Source organism: Eleutherodactylus coqui, chromosome 1 (assembly GCF_035609145.1).
Source record: "Eleutherodactylus coqui strain aEleCoq1 chromosome 1, aEleCoq1.hap1, whole genome shotgun sequence".
Lineage (NCBI taxonomy): Eukaryota > Metazoa > Chordata > Amphibia > Anura > Eleutherodactylidae > Eleutherodactylus > Eleutherodactylus coqui.
In genome coordinates this window covers 166,368,442-166,392,591 of record NC_089837.1, presented here as the reverse complement: position 1 = coordinate 166,392,591, position 24,150 = coordinate 166,368,442, and the positions used below count along the sequence as shown (strand labels likewise).

The window sequence follows — 24,150 nt, the reverse complement described above, 5'->3', positions numbered from 1 at the left end:
GGTCCCCTATAGTGACCCCAGTAGTAAAAGTGACCCTCATAGCGGAACCAGTACTAAGTGTCCCATAAATTGGTGGCCCCAGTAATAGTGACCCCCATGGTGGGTGGTAATAAGTGACTCACATAGTAGTCCTATTGGCTTCTGGCATTCCATTCCCCTATCCTGCAGTCACAGCGGACGCTGTCCAGTCAGTAATTGCTAACCTCTCCTTTTGGCATCTGTTCTGCATGCAGGATTGTGATCACAGTCACGGGGGGCAGGGGGGAGAGGTCAGTGGTCACAAACTCTGCAAAGCCACCGCCAGACCAGAGATACAGGCTGTATGAGTAGATTGCCTGTTGGGTTGCTAAACGGCTGGCGTGCCACATTAGATGAGGTGGCAGGCCGGATTTGAACTGTGGGCTTTGTGTTTGACGTGTGCTATAGCCGTTTGAAGGGAAAGTGGTCATCTCAGTCTGTATAGAACTGAGGAGGTAGAGCGGCAAGCAAAGAATAATCTTTGATTTTCTTATGTGGAGGGGTGCCGTGGGATACTGTTCATTTAATAGCACCTTTTATCAATCCAATAAAATAGTTGCACTCTGGTTGCCAAATATGGTCTTTTTCCCAGAAAAGAAGTGAGAAGAGCACTTGCTCATCTAATCATACTTCTACACTGTAACCCTGCAGTTTGACTGCAGTATCTGTTTTTTTTTTTCATTTAAACAACTTTTTCCTGTTACGCAATACTTTAAATATTGAAAACAAACAGCACATAATAGTATCTATGCATGCTTAACAACCTAGAATATAAAATATTACATTATTATTATATATCTAGCGCGGTAAATTCTGTTTAAAAAAATTCGAAAATAGTTGTTTTCCATTCATCAGGAATAAAAAGTAGTCAAAATGTATATTCGGCAAAAATAGTGCAATGGTACCAATAAAAACTGCAAGTTACCCTGGAATGAAACAAGCCCTTATATATCTGTGTGGATGAAAAAAATGCTATGGTCTGGGACTGTGGCATCACAAAAAGCTTTATATTGTGCAAAAGTAGTAAAACCTATATAAATTTGGCAGTGTTGTCAGCAAAATAACCCGTAGAATAAAGTTAGCATAATAGTTACACCACATGGTGAACGCTGTAAAAATAAATCTCAAACAATGGTGAAATTGCTTTTCTTTTTTTCTATTGCCCTCCCACGAAAAAAGTTTATAAGGCATTCAATATATTATATGTACCCGAAATTGTTTCCTATAAAAACTAGGATTTGTCTCACAAAATAAAAGGTTTTATACTGCTACAATGATGAAAAAATAAAGTTATTACTTCTGGAACACAAAAGGGGAAATGATTTACTGGTCCTTGAGGCTAAAATTGTCATTAAGGAGTTAAAAATGGAGTTAAGGTGATTGAGACATCAGACATAAATGTAACATGTACAATACAAAAAAATTATATTTTCCTGAAGGTTTTCCCAATTTTAATATGACTGTTAGGGGGTTAACTAGTACTCCTAAGAAATATATTCTAAGCTAGAATTGATTGTAACTCACGAAAACCTTTCTGGGAAAGGGATGGCTATTTGTCATGGATGATATTTGGATAAGTGAAACATTGAAGGTAGATACGGTGCCTAAACTACACACTTGACACAAATGGACTATTGACAGTGGGCCCAAGGTATGATAAATATATTCCCATAGTTCAGTGCTTTGCACTGTTAATCCATAATCCATGTTGCCCATGCAGATTACCTATCACCAGACATGTCAATAGTGAATCCAGAAAAAGAGCAAATACAGACAGCGCCAATCATCCTTTATCAATGCCTTCAATGGGAATGTAACATACCATCGATTCTTGGCTTAGCGCAGGGACAGCTGAGAGCTGCCCCTGAGCCAATCAGAGGCAGCCCTCACTCACCCATTCATGAATTCATGAATGGGTGTGAGTGAGGGATGCCTCTGATTGGTCAGGCTGTGACCAATCAGAGGCATCTCATTCAGCAGGCGGGGATTTTAAATCCCCGGCTGCTGAATACTACTCACAGCTGTTCAGAGCAGTTCAGGAGAACTGCAGCCTGCCGCGCTGAACTCCGTCTGCCGGGACCCGGTAAGTATATATATATTTTTTATTTTTACACATTTCTGGATGAATTGCAGGGAAGGGCTTATATATTTAACCCCTTCCCGACAATTCATCCCGCGATCGCCGGCAGCCCATTGCTTTCAATGGAGTTGGCTGTATTGCCGGCTCCATTGAATTCAATGGGCTAACATCGTTCTGCCGGGACCAGGTGAGTATATATATATTTTTTATTTTTACACATTTCTAGATGCCGGCAGCCCATTGCTTTCAATAGAGCCGGCTGTATTGCCGGCTCCATTGAATTCAATGGTCAGTGCTCGTTTAATCGAGACGAGTACCGCGTGGTGCTCGTCTCGAGTAACGAGCATCTCGAGCACCCTAATACTCGAACGAGCATCAAGCTCGGACGAGTATGCTCGCTCATCTCTAATGCGGACATCACTAAGTGGTTTTTATTCTGGAGGTCAATAGTGACATCTGGGGTGGTCAGTCTTCAAATGATGTGTTGAGCTGATGTCATACATAAAAAAAAAAGTACGAAAAAGTTGGGAGAGAGGTTGCCAGAATGAAGAATAATCCATAGGGTGAATATATTTTCCTGGAAAACTCTTTTTACATCACAAAACCATTTTGATGATTGCGTTTGGCACATTTACTAATACTGGCTAGTAGGGCCGTAACTATAGGAGATGACGGGGATGCGTTTGCACCCGGGCCCAGGAGCCTTAGGGGGCCAATAAGGCCTCCCTCTCCATATAGTAAGCCCTGTACTATGTATAAAGCATTATAGTTGGGGCCCTGTTACAGATTTTGCATTGGGGCCCAGGAGCTTCAATTTATGCCTCTGCTGGCTAGTACATAATTGGTGTAGCATGTGCCATGTTTCTGCACCGAAAATCACTCAATCTTTTAGAAATCAACTACATTCAGGCTTCCTTCCACGGGCGTTGCGATATCCCTCAGCAGATCTCTGCCACAGGAGCCGATGCCCAGGAGCAGGAGCCGGCAGACGGATCTCCGCAGTGAGCCTATCTGACAGATAGGCTCACTGCGGAGAATCATGGCAATTCGCAGCATGCTGCGATTTGCCACCCGCGGAGAATCGCTATGATTCTCAGCTAGTGGACAGGGTGGCTGCGCTTTCCATAGTGACGCTATGGAAAGCATGCACTGCGTTCCCCACGGCCGGATTATCGCCCCGGGGAATGCAATACAAAAAGCCCATGGACAGGCAGCCTAAGCCTGACTTACACCCGAAGTGTTTTCTCAAAGTGTAACTGATATTTATACATTTACTACAAGGCCACATCCTCTGGTCGTCGTCTTCTTAAGTTGGACCATACAACTGTGTACTAACGCACTGAATAATTTCCTGGGTGCAACTTAATACGCACGTATTTGTGTAGAGCCTGCGTCTTGATAACATCTCTGCATTGTGATTAGTTGAAGTGTTATCAAAAGGCAGACCGCTACAAGAAGTATTACAGAGGACAGAAAGTAGAGATGTAGTGTGCCTATGTGGACATGTCACCCTAGTGGCAACATTTTTCATTTCAATACCTTGTTATATGTTTCTATCATTTTTCCCTTTTTTATTTCTAAGTGCAGTTCTCATATGTATAAAATGTAACCCGTTATGTCGAGGATCCTATGGCTGATCCGTTGTCAACTTTGTTGCGTTACCTGCCGAGTAGATATGTGTTCTCTTGTATGTAAAATTGACTATTAAACATATCTTATTTCTTTTCTTAATAGGTTCAGACTGCTAGTAAGATCATTATAAATGGAACGGACATACTGATGGGACGTGCGGCTGTTTTATTTGGTGCTATTGGAATCTGGATCTCTACGTATAGTACCCGGCAGATGATTAAATGAGATCACTTACAGATTGAGAAACTAATCATGAATTGTTGATTGCCTAAATAGAATGGAATGACCGGTTACGATTACAAATAAGTGACACTATATGTCTACATCTCTATCACATCAGCGTGCTTGCTAATATTCTCTATTATCGTCTTTTTCGTGAAACTTCTTTATAGCTGATGTAATAAACATGTTCACTTGTGTGCAGCATTTTCTTTTCTTAGGAATTTCTTTAGAAACAAGTAGATAATTGGTTATTAACATTAGGTTAATACCACATAGCTGTTTGTATAACCTGTTTATGTAATTTTATAACCTGTCTGACTATATTATGTCACTACTATCACATACATACTTACCAACATTTAGAGTGCCAAATATGGTGGATTTAAGCCCTGCCCAGGTCTGTCCAGAACATTCCCGAAATACTTGGACGGTCGATGCATAACCCCTCGCATTTGTGGAATCATCCTGGTAAACGGGGAAGGTTGACAAGAGTAACATCTATTATGTTATTTAGTCTAAATATGGTAAAATGTACACATCTTGTTCAAACTATGGTACTTTATACGTTAGATATATCTTTCTAAGCTCAGAAGAAGGGCAAGTCCCTAACACACGGTTTGCCTTCACTCCTCAGTAGTGATAAGCAAACCGAAACAGTCAAACCCTGTTTTCTAAAACGTTGCTAAAAGTTCAGTTTGACATGAACCCAAACTTCAGGCAGTTCATCTTGGCTGATTCCACAAAAATTCCTATTTCTCCTCCCTGGTTAGCACTGTTGCCCCGCAGTGCTGAGGTCCCAAGTTCAAATCTGACCACGTAGATATTGTCCTTGGTAAGGAACCCCAGTACTGCAAGACAACAATGCTAACCACTTAGAGGAGGAGGGAGAGGAGTTTTATGGCTCTTAGACAGTGCTATACACCAGTTTTAGGGGTATTGGTGAAGTTCCCTACAGTTCGAACTAATGTGGACCAAACAAAATCTTTTTATCCGTGTGCGGCAGACCAGTCAAACTGAACTTTTGTAAAGTTTGCTCAACACTACTCCTAAGTGATAAATGACTCAGGGGGTTTGCCATTTTCAGTGCAGTCATATTATATATAAAGATTTAACCACTTAAAGGGTTTATCCCAAGATAGACTTTTATCACCTATCCACAGGTTAGGTGATTAAAGTCTGATTGCTGGGCATCCTGCAGCAAGGAGGAGATTGAATGGAGCATGCACGGTGCTGTTCCATTTATCTTCCTTCGGGCTGATTGAAGTAGTCGAGTAATGACCGGCTGCTTCCGTTAGCCCCATTGAAATGAAAGAAGTGGCACCACACGTAGCTCCATTCGCTCTCCACATCATTGTGGATGGAAGCAGCAAATCAATTGGTCTGCTGGCCAGGCTGGACCATTTCTGCTGTCCAGGCTTTATCTACTAAAACCAAAGTTCTCAGTCTGTGTGATGTGAATCATGTAGCAAAAGACATCCACAGCACGCTCAAAATCTATAGATCATTTGGCCTTTTTGTGGGCATGTTCAGTGTAAGGGTGCATTCACACGAACGTATATCGGCTCGGGTTTTACGCCGAGCCGATATACGTTGTCCTCGGGTGCAGGGGGGGGGGGGGGGAGATGGAAGAGCCAAGTGCAGGAACTGAGCTCCCGCCCCCCTCTCTGCCTCCTCTCCGCCCCTCTGCACTATTTGCAATGAGAGGAGGCGGGACGGGGGCGGGGCTAAAGTCCGGGAATTAGCCCCGCCCCCGTCCCGCCTCTCCCCATTGCAAATAGTGCAGAGGGGCTGAGAGGAGGCAGAGAGGGGGCGGGAGCACAGTTCCTGGCCCTGGCTCTTCCATCCTTCCCCCCCCTGCACCCGAGGACAACGTATATCGGCTCGGCGTAAAACCCGAGCCGATATACGTTCGTGTGAATGCACCCTCAAGATTTCACCTGCCATGAGACACTGCAGTGATGAGCACTCATTTCCCTTTGTTTGCCGTTACAGTGACAGAACACTTAAAGGGGTTGTCCCGCGAAACAAAGTGGGTCTATACACTTCTGTATGGCCATATTAATGCACTTTGTAATGTACATTGTGCATTAATTATGAGCCATACAGAAGTTATCAGAAATTTTTCACTTACCTGTTCCATTGCTAGCGTCCTCGTTTCCATGGAGCCGTCTAATTTTCAGCGTCTAATCACCAAATTAGACGCGCTTGCGCAGTCCGGGTCTTCTTCTTTTCTCAATGGGGCTCCGTGTAGCTCCGCCCCGTCACGTGCCGATTCCAGCCAATCAGGAGGCTGGAATCGGCAATGGACCGCACAGAAGCCCTGCGGTCCACCGAGGGAGAAGATCCCGGCGGCCATCTTCAGCAGGTAAGTAAGAAGTCACCGGAGCGCGGGGATTCAGGTAAGCGCTGTCCGGTGTTCTTGTTTAACCCCTGCATCGGGGTTGTCTCCCGCCGAACGGGGGGGCTGTTGAAAAAAAACCAAAACCCGTTTCGGCGCGGGACAACCCCTTTAAGTACAGCAGTTTCCAAAACTTATTTGGTTATGGTTCCTGGAAAAAAACAAACCTTGAGAAACAGCATTTTAAAGTTTCCTATGCCACATGCTAATCGTTGCCAACTGCTCTTGCGGGTGCTGTCCAGAATTTGTGCCAGAAATCCACCGTAGGAGATGTCATCCACAGAGAGCGCAATATCTTGTATATGCACAGATCATTTGGCTCTTTGGTGGGCAGATTCAAAGCACTCATCTGCGCATTCTCAAGGTTTTGAGCACTATATGTGTCGCCTATGTCATCCATGTCTCACAGGCAGAGAGAGGTGGGTTCTGCCCACCATTCACCATCCATTAGTATACATTGTGGAAAATTTTAAAAACACTATTTATCAAAGTATGCTTTTTTTTCAGGAGCCATACGTTTTGGAAGTGGCCCGTCGCTGTAGGTGGTTTAATATGCTCAGAAGTGCTGAAAAGTTTCCTTTAATCGTAGGCTGATGATCTATATTTAATACAATATGACGTACATGTACAGTACATCATTGGGAGGATGTAGCGACTGATTGACACCCAGGTATGGACTACTCACTCGAGTAGTTTGCCTTATCGAGTATGCTCGCTCATCTCTAGTGGTTACGTATCAGCAGGTAAACTGAAGAAGTATGGATGTCAGCACTCCAATAAGACAAGCTGTATTAACAGGAAGAATATACACCATAAGGTTGCATTCACACGAACGTATATCAGCTCGGTTTTCACGCCGAGCCAATATACATCATCCTCATCAGCAGGGGGGGAGGATGTAAGAGCCAGGAGCAGGAACCGAGCTCCCGCCCCCTCTCTGCCTCCTCTCCACCCTTCTGCACTATTTGCAATGAAAGGAGGTGGGGCGTGAGCGGGGCTATGTTTTGATAATTAGCCCCGCCCTGTCCCGCCTCTCCTTATTGCAAATAGTGCAGAGGGGCGGAGAGGAGGCAGAGAACGGGCGGGAGCTCAGTTCCTGATCCTGGCTCTTCTATCCTCCACCCCCCCTGCAGATGAGGACGACATATATCAGCTCGGTGTGAAAACCGAGCCGATATATGTTCGTGTGAATGCAGCCTAAGGCCTTAGTCAGACGGGCGTTTTTAGCCGCGATTTGCGCATGCGTCCGGCGATTTTATAAAACCATTGCTTTGCAATGGTATCGGACACATGAGCGCTTTTTATGCGCACGTCCGATAAATTATAGAACAGAAATCGCAGATCGCACCTATCTGCGATCTGCGATTCCTGTTCTCTTCTCTATATGCGCTCAATGGGGCCGGCGGCAGCAGCGCCGACCCCATTGAGAACATATAGAAGACAAATCATTCTTCTCTGCCACAGCTGTAATAGCTGTGACAGAGAAGAACGATGTTTGCCCATTGAATTCAATGGAGCCGGCAATACAGCCGCTCCATTGAAAGCAATGGGCTTCCGGCGTGCGCGGGGTGAATTGTCGGGAAGGGCTTAAATATATAAGCCCTTCCCTGCAATTCATCCTAAAATGTGTTAAAATAAAAAAAAATTGTATACTCACCTTTCTGCTGCAGCCGGAGTCCAGCCGCGGCCGCTGTCAGTTCTCCTGAACTGCTTCTCGGCACTATTCAGCCGGCGGGGCTTTAAAATCCCCGCCTGCTGAATGATCTGCCTCTGATTGGTCACAGCCCTGACCAGTCAGAGGCAGGTTTCACTCACACACCCATTCATGAATTCATGAATGGGTGAGTGACTGCTGCCTCTCAGCGCTGAGCCAATCAGGGGCAGGTCTGACTCACATCCATTCATGAATTCATGAATGGGTGTGAGTGAGACATGCCTCTGATTGGCTCAGCGCTGAGCCAATCAGGGGGCAGGTCTGACTCACACCCCCTTCACACCCACTGCAGGACGGCCGCGCGGAGCTCCGGTTGCCGGGAGAAGGTGAGTATATATATATTTTTTATTTTTACATATTTTAGGATGAATTGCAGGGAAGGGCTTATATATTTAAGCCCTTCCCGACAATTCATCCCGGGCTCGCCCGCAGCGCATTGCTTTAAATGGAGCCGGCTCTATTGCCGTCTCCATTGAATGCAATGCGCTGGACAGCTCCGGCCCGTTTCTAATGAAACGCGGCTAGGAGCAGATTTTCGGGCGATTTGCGGGTGACTTGCGCGCATCGGTCACGCGATTTGCGGATGCGCATCCGTCATGCGATCTGCAAATCGCGTGAAAAAACGCCCGTGTGACTAAGGCCTAAGACTGCAATGTTTCAGCTCTATATATGAGCTTTTCTCAATCAATTTACAGTGGTTCACGTACATTTTTATATAGTGTCAAATTATAGGCTCATTATACACGAATTACCACAGCAAAACCTGAGATATGCATCAACCAGCATTAACAAATACTTGGTGATAATATTTATTTGCAGCCAATAAGTGAAAACAAAACATCCCAATTGGATTATGCTAGGTCTGTTTACATAATTTTTTTTTTTTTTTTTGGGGGGGGGGGGGTTATATATTGCAATAGATTAGATAAGAGATCAGATCACCCTTGTAGGCAAATTTATTGCATAGGGCATGTAGAGTTACCTCCTCGGATGATGAAGAGCTCATGTGAGTTAGAAGTAGTGATCAACATCGAATATATCCACTTGCTGGCCAAAGAGGGATGGGAGCTCTGATCTATAGGCAGAACATGCGCAATTGTACTTTTTGAGGCCAAGTCTTAATCTCTACAGACATGCACAGCAGATTGTGCCATTTAGAGGGCTAGAATTATTTTTCACACATTCTGAAATATGGTATCTAAAAATATGTTTTTTGATGCCAGGAATCAAATCTGATGTTACTTTATCATTGCACAATACTTAGCTTGGTAAATCAGCACTTGAACAAAAGGAATATTCACTACTCTCACAAAACAGTGTATAATGCCAAGAAACATGTCAGGCAGATGGATGTAGACCCGCCTTGGTATTACCTGGGGAACCCAGGTTTTCATGCTTAACCCCTCCAAATGAGATATTGACTTTGCTGTGAGGTCTCCAAGCCATTACACACACAGATAGGCCTAATTATGTGGCTTCTGACACTGCACAGGGCCAAAGTGTGGTACCTGTAGATCTGAACAGGAGCGTAGTAAGGAAACAAGCTGGTCAGAGCTGTCAGCACAGGTGCGTTAACGACATCCAAGCCTAAGGTCAGGGCAGACAGCAAACAAAGTCCAAAATACAGAGCCGAGCTAGGCAGAACAGAAGTCAGAAAGGTTAAAAAACAGACAAAGGTCAGAACTGGGAATACACAGCTTCTGGGGCTTTGTCATAAGGAGTAATGAAATCAATTGCTATGGCATCCTCCATAGCGAGAAAATGCCTTAAGTAGCAGAAGGCTGGTGATTGGTGGGGGATAGGATGAGGGAGTACAGTTACCATGAAACATATATTTTTAAGTACAGAGCAACAGAATGTAACAACGCCACTTAAAAAATGTATAAGTTTCGTTAAGTCTTATTTTGATTCATTCTAGGACATCAACCGCCGACTTGCTTCTTGACCTCCTTTATACTGTATCCTTGGCATTTCCTGTCTGTCTAGACCTTCCCTGCTGCCTTTGTGAATAGTTTGACAATTCCTTCTACAGGCTGACCCTGACAGGGCCACATTGGACCTTGCATAGGTTAATTAACACTTTAGTGACAAAGCCTGTTTGCGCCTTAATGACCAACTCATTTTACATTTTTTTTAATCGTCACATTCCAGGAGCCATAACTTTTTAACTTTTCCATTGACATAGACATAGACATATCAAGGCTTAGTGTTTGCAGGACAAGTTGTATTTTTTATTGTCATCATTTTTGTGTACATATTAAGTATTGTATAACTTTTATAAAAAAATTTGAGGGGGGGGGGATTGTGGAAAAACTTTTTTCTCTGTGTCATTGCAAATGCAACGATACCGCATTTTTTCCTTTTTTACATAGTAAAGGGGAAAGGTGGGAATTTGAAGTTTTCATTTTTTTCACCATTGTTTTTTTCCACTTTTTAATTTATGTCCCACTGGGGGACTTGGTTATCAGCATCTTTCATAACTCTTTTAATGCTCTACTAGACGCCAGTATAGTAGTGCATTAGAAAACTTATGGGGTCATCCAGAGGCTGAGTGTCTTAGGCTACCATAGCTGTCAGACCTGGGGACTATATCCAATCCTCCAGGTATCATAGCAACCTATTGGGACCCCGTAATAACATCCGATAGATGACAGAGGGAGCCCCCTCCCTCTGTCAGTGTTTTACATGACGTCGTTGCACTGACCGTGGCGTTGTTGGAATAATTTTATACATATATAGATCAAATGCAATTCTATTATTTAGTTTTCCTAATGTGTACTTACTCTGTAAAGCCACTGACCTTCTTCAATAAAGCTTTTCACAATGAGGAGATGGTTCGTGGCAAGGTTAGTGTGGCTGGAGAAACAACCTTTAGACACCTTATCTCATTCCATTGTAAGGTGAACTTCAATATGTGGGTGATGGGTTGAATTGTCAGCTCAGCATTTTTAATTGTATATAAGCAAGAATGACCATAAAGCAGGAGACAATTGCCTTTCTGCATAGCTGCAATGTGTTAGCTGTGTATATATGTATTGTCTCTGTAATAAAAAGGCCTTACGCTTCAACTTGTGTCTGATCAAGACTCTAATTAGTAACTGCAAATATTTCCAACATTTTGGTCCTTCGAGCCAGAAAACATCATTGCAGACAGAGAAGATAAGTCTGACCGTAAGTGGGTCTGAAGCACTCCCATCTTAAAAGACCTCCACCTTGAATAGGTGTTACCAGGGGCCGGTCATGATGAATCTAATCCGAAACCACTGACTGTTTTCCGACTAGCCAATGGAAATATAAAGCCTTGATCTGCTACAGGTTGTAAGTATTACCTTACTTTTTGGGGGGGATTTTCTAGTGATTTTATAATTTTATAGTTGAGGTAAAATAGAGGAATAGGTTGCCTATGGTAATAGCAGTACTCTGTATGGTTAATTGTCTAGCGATAGCAGTAATCTATAATTGAATATAGATGAATTAGTCGTTTTGAGGTAATAACGGAGACCATAGCCGGTGTGAGAAGGCTACAGGAAAAAATTACTCCATGCATGTAAAACAAAGGTTAAATGACGTCAGTAAGAGACTCGGATGTCGCCTAGGGATCTGTATTGTGATGGAGTTTGTGTAGAAGACACTGTACTTTTCATCATAATCATTTTTTTTGTTGGCTTAATGGTATGTTATAGAGTTACTGGAAACATTCTAAAAGGTTTATTGTCTACTAACATATTGTAATTTAGTTTGTATTGTTGTCTTATACTGAATGAAGTGACTATGTGAGTGATTTAGATAAGCTGAACTGATCTGTGTCCCACGTTAACAGAACTATCAGATCAGCAAAGTTGTAAGGCAGTTCCTGCCACCAGGGCAATGAGTCTGGACATGGCCCCCTGCAGTTTCGTTGTATTTTTCAAATGGCCAGGGGATTGTTTTATGTGTATGAATGTATAAAAACAATAAGCCTCTTGGTGTACATAAGTCGCCAGCCATAGGCAATATTTTGCTGGTATAGAGGATAAGGTATGGAAGACTGCAGGATGCAGGGTTGCTGAAAGCATGTAAAGGGCCAGTAGTGAGCCCTCACTGACCTCTACATAGGTACAACCTTTGGGTTGCAAGGAGCCTAGGTAGAACAGGACTAACTTTAAATAGTAGCTCCCGGGGAAATCCTCTTTTGTAAAAGAGTAAAAATAGAGTCAGGGAAGGGTTAAGAGGGCACTAAGAGCAGACAATATGGGAAACGTACAGGGCAAGGAGTATGCCTATGTGGGAAACAGCTAGAGAAATATTAAAAGACAGAAAGCAAGTTAGCTGTGGGAAAAGAATGTAGTAAGTTGTTGAGAAAAGCAGGTGGTTAGAATTTTGGGAGAATGGAGTCTTAGACCAGCAAGTTTGGGAAAGATTCAGAGATAGTTACAAAGGTTGGATAAAAGTATGTTAAACAGATGGATTAAGGCAAATGTAGATATGGTAGTAATGGGTTATCAGTCTGTCAGAATTTTATAGTCTGTGTTCCCCTGTGACATGAAGCAAGTTCATGCAAAATCTGTGGACAATTATGTGACAAATAACCATTATTGTTTGTCTTGTACGTTTTATCGCTGCAATATCGCCCACTGTTTTCATTGGGGGCCAGCAGCGTCGTCGGCTTCATTGAAATCAACAGGAGAAGATCGCGCAACAGCCTTGGAATCCCCCATAGGAAGGAGAGAGAGGAGGGGGCGGAGCTACAGGGGATCACTGCTAAAGGGTTTTCCCAGGGTTTCCCCGAGAACGGGAGTGAGGGGACGGGGATAGAGGAATTCTCATAGTGATTCAATCTCTGGCCAAGAGAGGGGGCTGGGCTAGCGGGATCCGGCCCCATTGAAAACAATGGGCAATATCGCAGCTATTTTGTATCACAGTGAGGCTTGGGTGAAAACATTGCAAATGAGAATGAAACCATTGAAAATCATTGATTCCATAATCATGCGGTTTCACTCACTCTAGCATCTCTAGAAAACCTATCGCCAGTGGGTAAGAGTCCTTAGTCAACAATCTTCTGTGCACCAGCTTTTCACTCATCACTGTCATTGAAGCACAAGAATGTCTGAAAGATCATTTTGCTGAAGGCACACTTTGCTGAACGCTGGGTGGTAAGAAAAATAGTATCCACTACAGCTTTCTTTTGAAGTTATCACAGTCAGATCACAGAAACTAAGAATTCTTACTAGAAACGTCACATATATACCCAAGTAAATCTTAGCTGGCCAGAGCTGAGATTGATGACCAATTTTTAAATATAATTTGTATCATAGCTGCTAGTGTTGGTAATATATTTTTTTTTGGGGGGGAGGGGTAAGATAATTTTACATAATTATTCTCAAAATATTCTCAGCATATCATTTCTAAAATAAAAGAGCATACAGGTTAATTCGAAAATTGCATACAAATTGCATAAAAGCATAAAACATTTTTACATGCCTATTTACAAGCAGAACCAAATTACATCAATTTAACAATAACTTATTAGAAAACCTCAAGTTTTCTAAATCGCTAAAAACGACAATTATTTAGCCTCCCCCCATCTTTTATTTTTATTTTTAAGTCAGACATTTTGACACGACCTAATGCACAGTGAAGCACAAATGAAAGGATGTGATCATGAACATGTACAGTGCGAACATGAAGACACAGAGAATGGGTGTGAGTGCTTGGCACAGTGCTGATCGGAGAATGAATTCCTTCTATGGATACTTTGCTTATCTCTACCAGGTGATGCATCACTCAAGTTTTAGTGTGGCGATAATGAGCCCATTGGCTAATTTGTAGGATGATATAATGATAATTGCATATGGTTTGCTATTGGCACTATATAACGATATACTTAAACCCCTGTGAGAAAGGCCTGTATTTTGTGCCTGTTATTAAAGCTTGCCTTATTGGAGTGCTGACATCCATACTTCTTCTGTTGACTTGCTTGGATATCGGATGCATAAAGTCTGATCTGTTTGGGGCAATCTTTGCACCCATTGTGACTTACTGCTCTTCTACACTGACTGATTATCCTTCAGTTCATCGCTGGACCATGCAAAAATAAACAATAATTGTTCAGTCTAAACACTGCCATCAAATGAATGAAAAATGATAATTCATTGGCTTATCGCTCGTCGTTCAGTTTATGCAGGCATAAAGACCGGACAATCTGCCTGTATAGACGGGCAGTCATTCATCTATGAACAACTGCCAGTTTAGTCTGAATGAAGGCAGGCAATCAGAAACGATTTCCAGAGCACTCCGCCTTCATTCACCGAACAATTATCGCTCGTGTGTAAAAGCACAGGCGTGATAATAGTTGGGATGACTGTCTGGCACTTAAGTGCCCGACAAGTGTCTTCTATAAAAGAATTATTAAGAGATATTAGTGCCGCTTTAATTCTATATTTGAAGATCATATCTGCATGACTCTCCTCAGCCAAATGACTCTTCTCTGCTAATTTGCATATGGCACAAGATAACTTTGGAACCAGATTGTCGGGGTATATGGGCTCTTTATGAGAAAAAGAGGATATAAAAAGTGATTGACTTTTCCAGCCAATGAAATCAGTTTTAATGGCAAGATGGTGGTTACAGGTTCCCTTTAAATCTAGCCAAGGAAGAATAATTCTCCATGCAAGGCTGGACTGCAGCATTGTGGTCAACTGACCCAATCTGATGGATTAGCTGTAGAACAGTTGCATAGTAACAGTCCCACTAACAAACTAGAAGATAGGATAAGAGGATTGCTGCTAATTGGAACAAATGCAAGGCCAGTGAAGGAATTAAGTAATGTCGTAAAATCAAATATAACATTTTATTTTATACTTTTGATAATAGCATGTATAAAAGCTGAAATATTTAAGATTAGTGTTCTATAACTAAATGCGTTAAGGTTGTGCATCTGGGACCTGTGGTTCTACAGGCTTCCTTGTGCACACCTTCACAGGTAGGGGTTAATTGAGCTGGCTGGGTGTAGTATTCTTCACCAGCCAATTCCCCTGGCCTGCAGCAGATAAATACCAGCAAACTCTTGGGAGAGATAGATGGTCATTTTAGTACTTAACTGTGTTGTGCCCACTCAGAGGTGGTGTGTGCATGCTCGTCTGTAGTGTCCCTCTCTCCTCCCCTGAAGACGGTCTGGACACCTGCTGTTCCTCCCCTCCTTGCATTCTGGTGTGCATGCATTATGTAGTGTGTGGTACGGTGACCACACAGGTGCAGGCGGCCTGCAGGTTTCTCCCTATCCCTGGGCAGGTGTGGCCTCCAGACGTCTGATGTCCTATGTGTGTGTCAGATGGATGATGCCTGATACTGTTCCCTATGTCAGCACGGTGGCTGACTTTCTATTCCCCTGATGTGAGGACACTTGGACTGGCTATGGTTTACCATCTGTATGCATGGGTGGGGTTCCTGTTATATGTTGTATGCACAACCTGGTATGTTGGTGTGAACAGCCAAGTTTAGTATGTCTGTGCAGATGGCCAGACATGTGCTTTATGTGCAGTCCTGTTCTGTGTTCAGTGTGTGTGAACAGTGTCGTGTCCTACGTGTGTTTAGTGCATCTTCTCCAGGTTCCTGATCATAGCTAGGTCCCAGATGAAGACAGTGGGGCCAACCTTATCAGGATGACCCCTGTCTCTGATTAGTAAGGGACAGGGATCCTTCCATCTTTTGCCTGGAGAGGTGCAATTTGTTAGTGCAAATACTATATAGTGTGTTTGCAGGTTTTAAATGGATGCGCTTACGTCCGTTCTGAGGCGTGGTGCCTTAGCGCGCTGCATGGACGTAACAAGATGCATAGCTAAATCTATTTTCTATGGCATAGGCTGCTGATTTACCTGTAATTTGTACTTGTTCATGTTCTGCACAATTTTGGGCTCACTTACATGCTCGTATGTTGCCTGCGTATTATTCACATGTGTAATACGTGATGCTAAAAGCCCATTAATTTCTATTGGGCCACTCACACCTGTATTTATTTATGCATGTGAAATAGAAAAAATGCAGCATGTCCTATTTTGGTGTATAATATGCACCAATACAGACGATGGAGATTTAACTTACATGTACATGCATAATGTATGTGCATGAAAAATATGCACAAAAGTCAGTGTGAGTGAGCCCTTAGATGAATAGCACAAACACCAATGCAATGTATTAAGCAGTGACAGGTTTTTTACTAGAATTTTGTATTCAAAGCAAAATGACATCATTATTCAAGGGAGCAAAACAGTTCTGAGATGCTCATTTCCATTTTTGTAAAGCATTTGCTTCAACTATGAATGATTCACTTGCTCATGCATTTAACCGAACAGGTTAGTGACAGCTCAGACTAATGAATGTGGCCCAATACATCTGTAATACATGTAGTTAGAAAGTCCAGAAAGAACCAGTACAGATGCCTATCTACTTTACACTGCCTTGATGGCAATAACTGTAAAACTTTTCAGCAGCTGTGATAAATATGTAGAACAAGGAAATGCAACAGTTTTAATTCCCACCTTGCAGGATATGGGAGGAGTTACTTTTTTTGTTTTTAAATAAACAATTAAGAACCGTTCACCAAAAAATCCTCCCCTTTCCTATGGCCACTTCTGTGTTCTGGCTCACTTCTGATGGAACTTATAGCTGTACAGGAATGCTGTTGAAAAAGATCAATTATGACTAGAGATGAGCGATCACCAAAATGCTCGGGTGCTCGTTACTCGGGACGAAAATTTTGCGATGCTCGAGGGTTCGTTTCGAATAACGAACCCCATTGAAGTCAATGGGCGACCCGAGCATTTTTGTATATCGCCGATGCTCACTAAGGTTTCCATTTGTGAAAATCTGGGCAATTCAAGAAAGTGATGGGAACGACACAGCAACGGATAGGGCAGGCGAGGGGCTACATCTCAAGTTCCCAGGTCCCACTATTAAGCCACAATAGCGGCAAGAGTGGGCCCCCCCCTCCCAACAAATTTTACTTCTGAAAAGCCCTCATTAGCAATGCATACCTTAACTAAGCACCACACTACCTCCAACAAAGCACAATCACTGCCTGCATGACACTCCGCTGCCACTTCTCCTGGGTTACATGCTGCCCAACCCCCCCCCCCCCTGCACGACGCAGTGTCCACAGCACACACCAAAGTGTCCCTCCGCAGCCTTCAGCTGCCCTCATGCCACGCCACACTCATGTCTATTTATAAGTGTGTCTGCCATGAGGAGGAACCGCAGGCACACACTGCAGAGGGTTGGCATGGCTAGGCAGCGACCCTCTTTAAAAGGGGCAGGACGATAGCCCACAATGCTGTACAGAAGCAATGAGAAATATAATCCTGTGCCACCGCCATCAGGAGCTGCATACGTGGGCATAGCAATGGGGAACCTATGTGCCACACACTATTCATTCTGTCAAGGTGTCTGCATGCCCCAGTCAGACTGCGGTTTTTTATAAATAGTCACAGGCAGGTACAACTCCGCAATGGGAATTCCGTGTGCACCCACAGCATGGGTGGCTCCCTGGAACCCACCGGCTGTACATAAATGTATCCCATTGCAGTGCCCTGGACAGCAGAGCTAATGTCAGATTAAATGCAGGTGGGCTTCAGCCCAAACTGCATGCCCCAGTCAGGCTCGAGTTTTTTATAAGTACGGTATACACAGGCACGTACATCTCCCTAATGGGAAGTCCATGTGGACCCACAGCATGGGTGGGTCCCAGGAAGCCACTGGCGGTACATAAATATATCCCATTGCAGTGCCCAGCACAGCTGATGTAACGTCAGCTTTAATGCAGGTGGGCAAAAAATTAATTGGATTACACTGTAGGCGAGGGCCCCAAAAAATTGGTGTACCAACAGTACTAATGTACCTCAGAAAAATTGCCCATGCCCAACCAAGAGGGCAGGTGAAACCCATTAATCGCTTTGGTTAATGTGGCTTAATTGGTAACTAGGCCTGGAGGCAGCCCAGTTAAAATAAAAATTGGTTCAGGTGCAAGTTTCAACGCTTTAATGAGCATTGAAACGTATAAAAATTGTTTACAAAAATTATATGACTGAGCCTTGTGGGCCTAAGAAAAATTGCCCGTTCGGCGTGATTACGTCAGGTTTCAGGAGGAGGAGCAGGAGGAGGAGGATGAATAGAATACACAGATTGATGAAGCAAAAGGGTCCCCGTTTTTGATGGTGATAGAGAACGATGCTTCCATCCGCGGGTGCAGCCTACGTATTGCTTAGGTATCGCCGCTGTCCGCTGGTGGAGAAGAGAAGTCTGGGGAAATCCAGGCTTTGTTCATCTTGATGAGTGTAAGCCTGTCGGCACTGTCGGTTGACAGGCGGGTACGCTTATCCGTGAGGATTCCCCCAGCCGCACTAAACACCCTCTCTGACAAGACGCTAGCCGCAGGACAAGCAAGCACCTCCAGGGCATACAGCGCGAGTTCAGGCCACGTGTCCAGCTTCGACACCCAGTAGTTGTAGGGGGCAGAGGCGTCACGGAGGACGGCCGTGCGATTGGCTACGTACTCCCTCACCATCCTTTTACAGTGCTCCCGCCAACTCAGCCTTGACTGGGGAGCGGTGACACAGTCTTGCTGGGGAGCCATAAAGCTGGCAAAGGCCTTGGAGAATGTTCCTCTGCCTGTGCTGTACATGCTGCCTGATCTCTGCGCCTCCCCTGCTACCTGGCCCTCGTAACTGCACCTTCTGCCACTAGCGCTGTCGGATAGGAATGTTACCATCAGTTTGTCCGCCAGGGTCCTGTGGTATAGCATCACTCTCGAACCCCTTTCCTCTTCAGGTATGAGAGTGGAAAGGTTCTCCTTATACCGTGGGTTGAGCAGTGTGTACACCCAGTAATCCGTAGTGGCCAGAATGCGTGTAACGCGAGGGTCTCGAGAAAGGCATCCTAACATGAAGTCAGCCATGTGTGCCAGGGTACCTGTACGCAACACATGGCTGTCCTCACTAGGAAGATCACTTTCAGGATCCTCCTCCTCCTCCTCCTCAGGCCATACACGCTGAAAGGATGACAGGCAAGCAGCATGGGTACCCTCAGCAGTGGGCCAAGCTGTCTCTTCCCCCTCCTCCTCATGCTCCTCCCCCTCCTCCTCAACGCGCTGAGATATAGACATGAGGGTGCTCTGACTATCCAGCGACATACTGTCTTCCCCCGCCTTCGTTTCCGAGTGCAAAGCATCTGCCTTTATGCTTTGCAGGGAACTTCTCAAGAGGCATAGCAGAGGAATGGTGACGCTAATGATTGCAGCATCCCCGCTCACCATCTGGGTAGACTCCTCAAAGTTTCCAAGGACCTGGCAGATGGCTGCCCACTCCTCTGTAAAGAATTGAGGAGGCTGACTCCCACTACGCCGCCCATGTTGGAGTTGGTATTCCACTATAGCTCTACGCTGCTCATAGAGTCTGGCCAACATGTGGAGCGTAGAGTTCCACCATGTGGGCACGTCGCACAGCAGTCGGTGCACTGGCAGATTAAACCGATGTTGCAGGGTCCGCAGGGTGGCAGCGTCCGTCTTGGACTTGCGGAAATGTGCGCTGAGCCGGCGCACCTTTCCGAGCAGGTATGACAAGTGGGGGTAGCTTTTCAGAAAGCGCTGAACCACCAAATTAAAGACATGGGCCAGGCATGGCACGTGCGTGAGGCTGCAGAGCCGCCACCAGGTTACGGCCGTTGTCACACACGACCATGCCCGGTTGGAGGCTCAGCGGCGAAAGCCAGCGGTCGGTCTGCTCTGTCAGACCCTGCAGCAGTTCGTGGGCCGTGTGCCTCTTCTCTCCTAAGCTGAGTAGTTTCAGCACGGCCTGCTGACGCTTGCCCACCGCTGTTCTGCCACGCCGCGCGACACCGACTGCTGGCGACTTGCTGCTGCTGCTGACACATCTTGATTGCGAGACAGAGGTTGCGTTGGAGGAGGAGGAGGGTGGTTTAGTGGAGGAAGCATACACTGCCGCAGATACCAGCACCGAGCTGGGGCCCGCAATTCTGGGGGTGGGTAGGACGTGAGCGGTCCCAGGCTCTGACTCTGTCCCAGCCTCCACTAAATTCACCCAATGTGCTGTCAGGGAGATATAGTGGCCCTGCCCGCCTGTGCTTGTCCACGTGTCTGTTGTTAAGTGGACCTTGGCAGTAACCACGTTGGTGAGGGCGCGTACAATGTTGTGGGAGACGTGGTCGTGCAGGGCTGGGACGGCACATCGGGAAAAGTAGTGGCGACTGGGAACCGAGTAGCGCGGGGCTGCCGCCGCCATCATGCTTTTGAAAGCCTCCGTTTCCACAAGCCTATACGGCGGCATCTCCAGGCTGATCAATTTGGCTATGTGCACGTTTAACGCTTGAGCGTGCGGGTGCGTGGCGGCGTACTTGCGCTTGCGCTCAAACAGTTGCGCTAGCGACGTCTGGACGCTGCGCTGAGAGACATTGCTGGATGGGGCCGAGGACAGCAGAGGTGAGGGTGTGGGTGCAGGCCGGTAGGCACTCGTGCCTGTGTCCTCAGAGGGGGGTTGGATCTCAGTGGCAGGTTGGGGCACAGGTGGAGAGGCAGTGGTGCAAACCGGAGGCAGTGCACGGCCTTCATCCCACCTTGTGGGGTGCTTGGCTATCATATGCCTGCGCATGCTGGTGGTGGTGGCTCCCCAGCTGATCTTGGCGTGACAAAGATTGCACACCACTGTTCGTCGGTCGTCAGGCGTCTCTGTGAAAAACTGCCACACCTTAGAGCACCTTGGCCTCTGCAGGGTGGCATGGCGCGAGGGGGCGCTTTGGGAAACAGTTGGTGGATTATTCGGTCTGGCCCTGCCTCTACCCCTGGCCACCGCACTGGCTCGGCCTGTGCCCACACCCTGACTTGGGCCTCCGCATCCTCGCCCCCTGTCCACGTCCTCTAGGCCTACCCCTACCCCTCAGCATGCTGTATTACCAGTAGTGCAGAAACAGAACGCTGTAATTAAATGTGCCGCTTATTGGCCTGTGGTTGGAGGCTGACTTCGCTTATGGAACGCACAGCAGATCCAGGAAAGAATTTTGTGCAAGCCTGCTGTAACACTTAGCTGGCTGCGTATGAATTAGGACAACTACCCCCAGCAGAGACCCAGTACACTGAGGACGGTCACAGGCAGCCCAAATAGATGTTTTTTTCCCAAATGTTTTTGGAAAGGCCCATTGCCTATATACACTAAATATGTCTTCTGTCCCTGCCTCACCACTACTGGCCCTGGACAATGTAAAATTACTGCAGACTGTTTCACTGTGGACAGGAATACAGCGGTGATGTAACAGGCAACACAGAGCCAGGAAAGAATTTTGCGCAAGCCTGCTGTAACACTTAGCTGGCTGCGTATGAATTAGGACAACTACCCCCAGCAGAGACCCAGTACACTGAGGACGGTCACAGGGAGCCCAAATAGATTTTTTTCCCAAATGTTTTTGGAAAGGCCCACTGCCTATATACACTAAATATGTCTTCTGTCCCTGCCTCACCACTACTGGCCCTGGACAATGTAAAATTACTGCAGACTGTTTCACTGTGGACAGGAATACAGCAGTGATGTAACAGGCAACACAGAGCCAGCAAAGAATTTTGCGCAAGCCTGCTGTAACACTTAGCTGGCTGCGTATGAATTAGGACAACTACCCCCAGCAGAGACCCAGTACACTGAGGACGGTCACAGGCAGCCCAAATAGATTTTTTTTCCCAAATGTTTTTGGAAAGGCCCACTGCCTATATACACTAAATATGTCTTCTGTCCCTGCCTCACCACTACTGGCCCTGGACAATGTAAAATTACTGCAGGACGCAATGCTCTGCACGGCCGATATACAAAAAAAAAAAAAAAGTGCAACACTGCAAAAAGCAGCCTCAACAGTACTGCACACGGTTAGATGTGGCCCTAAGAAGGACCGTTGGAGTGCTTGAAGCCTAAAATACTCCTAACACTCTCCCTATAGCAACTCCAGCAAGACAGCACTTTCCCTGAACTATGTCAGAATGCATCTGTGGCGAGCCGCGGGAGGGGCCGATTTATATACTCGGGTGACACCTGATCTCGCCAGCCACTCACTGCAGGGGGGTGGTATAGGGCTTGAACGTCGCAGGGGGAAGTTGTAATGCCTTCCCTGTCTTTCTATTGGCCAGAAAAGCACGCTAACGTCTCAGAGATGAAAGTGAAAGTAACTCGAACATCGCGTGGTACTCGTCTCGAGTAACGAGCATCTCGAACACGCTAATACTCGAACGAGTATCAAGCTCGGACGAGTACGTTTGCTCATCTCTAATTATGACCAAAACATCCAGTATGGACTAACTAGCCTGAGTAATGTGATGTTATCTAACCAGGGGCGTAGCTAAAGACTCATGGGCCCAGGTGCAAAAGTTTATATTGGGGGCCCCCCAACTTCTCTCAGCCCCTTAACGCAGAGGTGTAACGTGAAGCTCCTGTGCCCCAATGCAAAACATGTAACAGGGCCCCCAACTATAATGGTTTGTTTATAGTACTGGGATCCCTATATGGAGAAGAGAGGCCTTATGTGCCCCCTAAGGCTCTTGGGTCCGGGTGCAACTGCATCCCCTGTAGTTATGCCAGTATATCTAACATATCCATATTTGAGCCTGGAACTCTGTGATCAGATAATAAAGACTTTTCTATATTATTGCAATAAAATGACAGTGCTGTGGCTTCTTCTTTTGGACTTTTGTGAGTCAGGGAATAGCACCTTACACGAGGTCAGGCCACATAGCTTTAAGTACTACACAATTTTGAACTGAGAGGAAATTGTCAAACCCGGATCCCCCAATACTAGTTCAATGTGAAAGCTGACTGGAACATTGCTATGACCGCTGGTTGCAGCTGGTAGTCCTTCTTGCCTCCTACCGTGTTTCTCCTAAAATAAGACCCTGTCTTATATTAATTTTTGAGCTTTAGCATTGATTGGCCAATTCATAAATCCCACCTCCACAATGCGATGGCTGTTATTCGTTCTTTGAGCACTGCATTGATTGGCTGAGCAGTGCTTGAGAACCAGAGCTGTTGCTTCCTGGAGATGGGATTTATGAATCCCGTAACCAGGAAGTGATCTTCTGTGGGCGGCTGAGGAATGCAAGAAGCGTGTCAGAGCTCTGGACAGCAGCGGGGGGGACCTGGACTGTACTTGCTAGGTAATGTATTTCTTTTTTTTAATGTAATGAACCCATGTGAACCCAGCCTAAATCCAAAGCATGTCTATTTATGCTGAGGATTTCATTTAGGTGCAGATTTGGCCACTGCGGATCTTCAGGGTATTTTCTGGTGCTTTTCCGCTGCAGAAAGCCCATAGCAGATACGATACATGTGAAAGCACCTTTAGGGTGTGATGCACAGCGACCTGCCTCTTAAAAGGGCCAGCATGCACATCCAGCTTTTCCATCCCCAAAATTGAGGACACTTCCCTTGTTATTTAAAGCACCCTCCCCACTGGAAGGTGCCTGAGCAACAGTTTCAATTATGTTCTGCAAGGGTGATGCTTTTTCTTGACTCCTGGTTTCGACCAGCGCCTGTTCACCCAGCTTTTCCTACTTTTTCTTTTCTGACCTTGGCTTTTACTTGACCACATTATGCCTGATTATCGCCTGTCCTGACCCTCTGCTTGTGTCTTCAATTTTGCATGAACTCCAAATGTCCTGACCTCAACCTATTATATTGACTATGTCTCTACATTTCTGCCTGCCCCTCTGGTGCTACACTACAGTCCGTATGAGCTGGCACCACTGCACCAAGACTATCTAGGGGCCTCTGCATTGAAGACAAGATCCCTCAAAAAGGGGTTTAAGGGAGAAAACCAGGGAGCTCCTACGTGGAGCCCTCAAGAGTAGTCGTAAACCAAGTGGTCCATTTCACTGGCGGTAAATCGCCGGCAAATCAGGTCGTCTGAAGCTTTCCATAGCATTGCTATGCAAAGCACCAGCCCCCTGTCCACGAGCGGAGAATCATTGCGATTCTCCGCTCGCGGCTGGCAATATGCAGCATGCTGCGAATTGCCGCGATTCTCCGTGGTCAGCCTATCCATCAGATAGGCTGACCGGCTGAGATTCGT

At 45.6% G+C, this 24,150-nt stretch overlaps 1 protein-coding gene across 1 annotated transcript in view; it reads left to right on the top strand.

The window, feature by feature from the left end:
* ERICH1 (glutamate rich 1) overlaps positions 1 to 4,116 on the top strand; it is a 74,022-nt gene extending 69,906 nt beyond the window's left edge. The window contains exon 6 of the mRNA XM_066603535.1: positions 3,833 to 4,116. Within this exon, the coding sequence (XP_066459632.1) occupies positions 3,833 to 3,846 (14 nt within the window). The 3' untranslated portion in view covers positions 3,847 to 4,116. The remainder of the gene's footprint in view (positions 1 to 3,832) is intronic.
* The last annotated feature ends 20,034 nt before the right edge of the window (positions 4,117 to 24,150 follow it).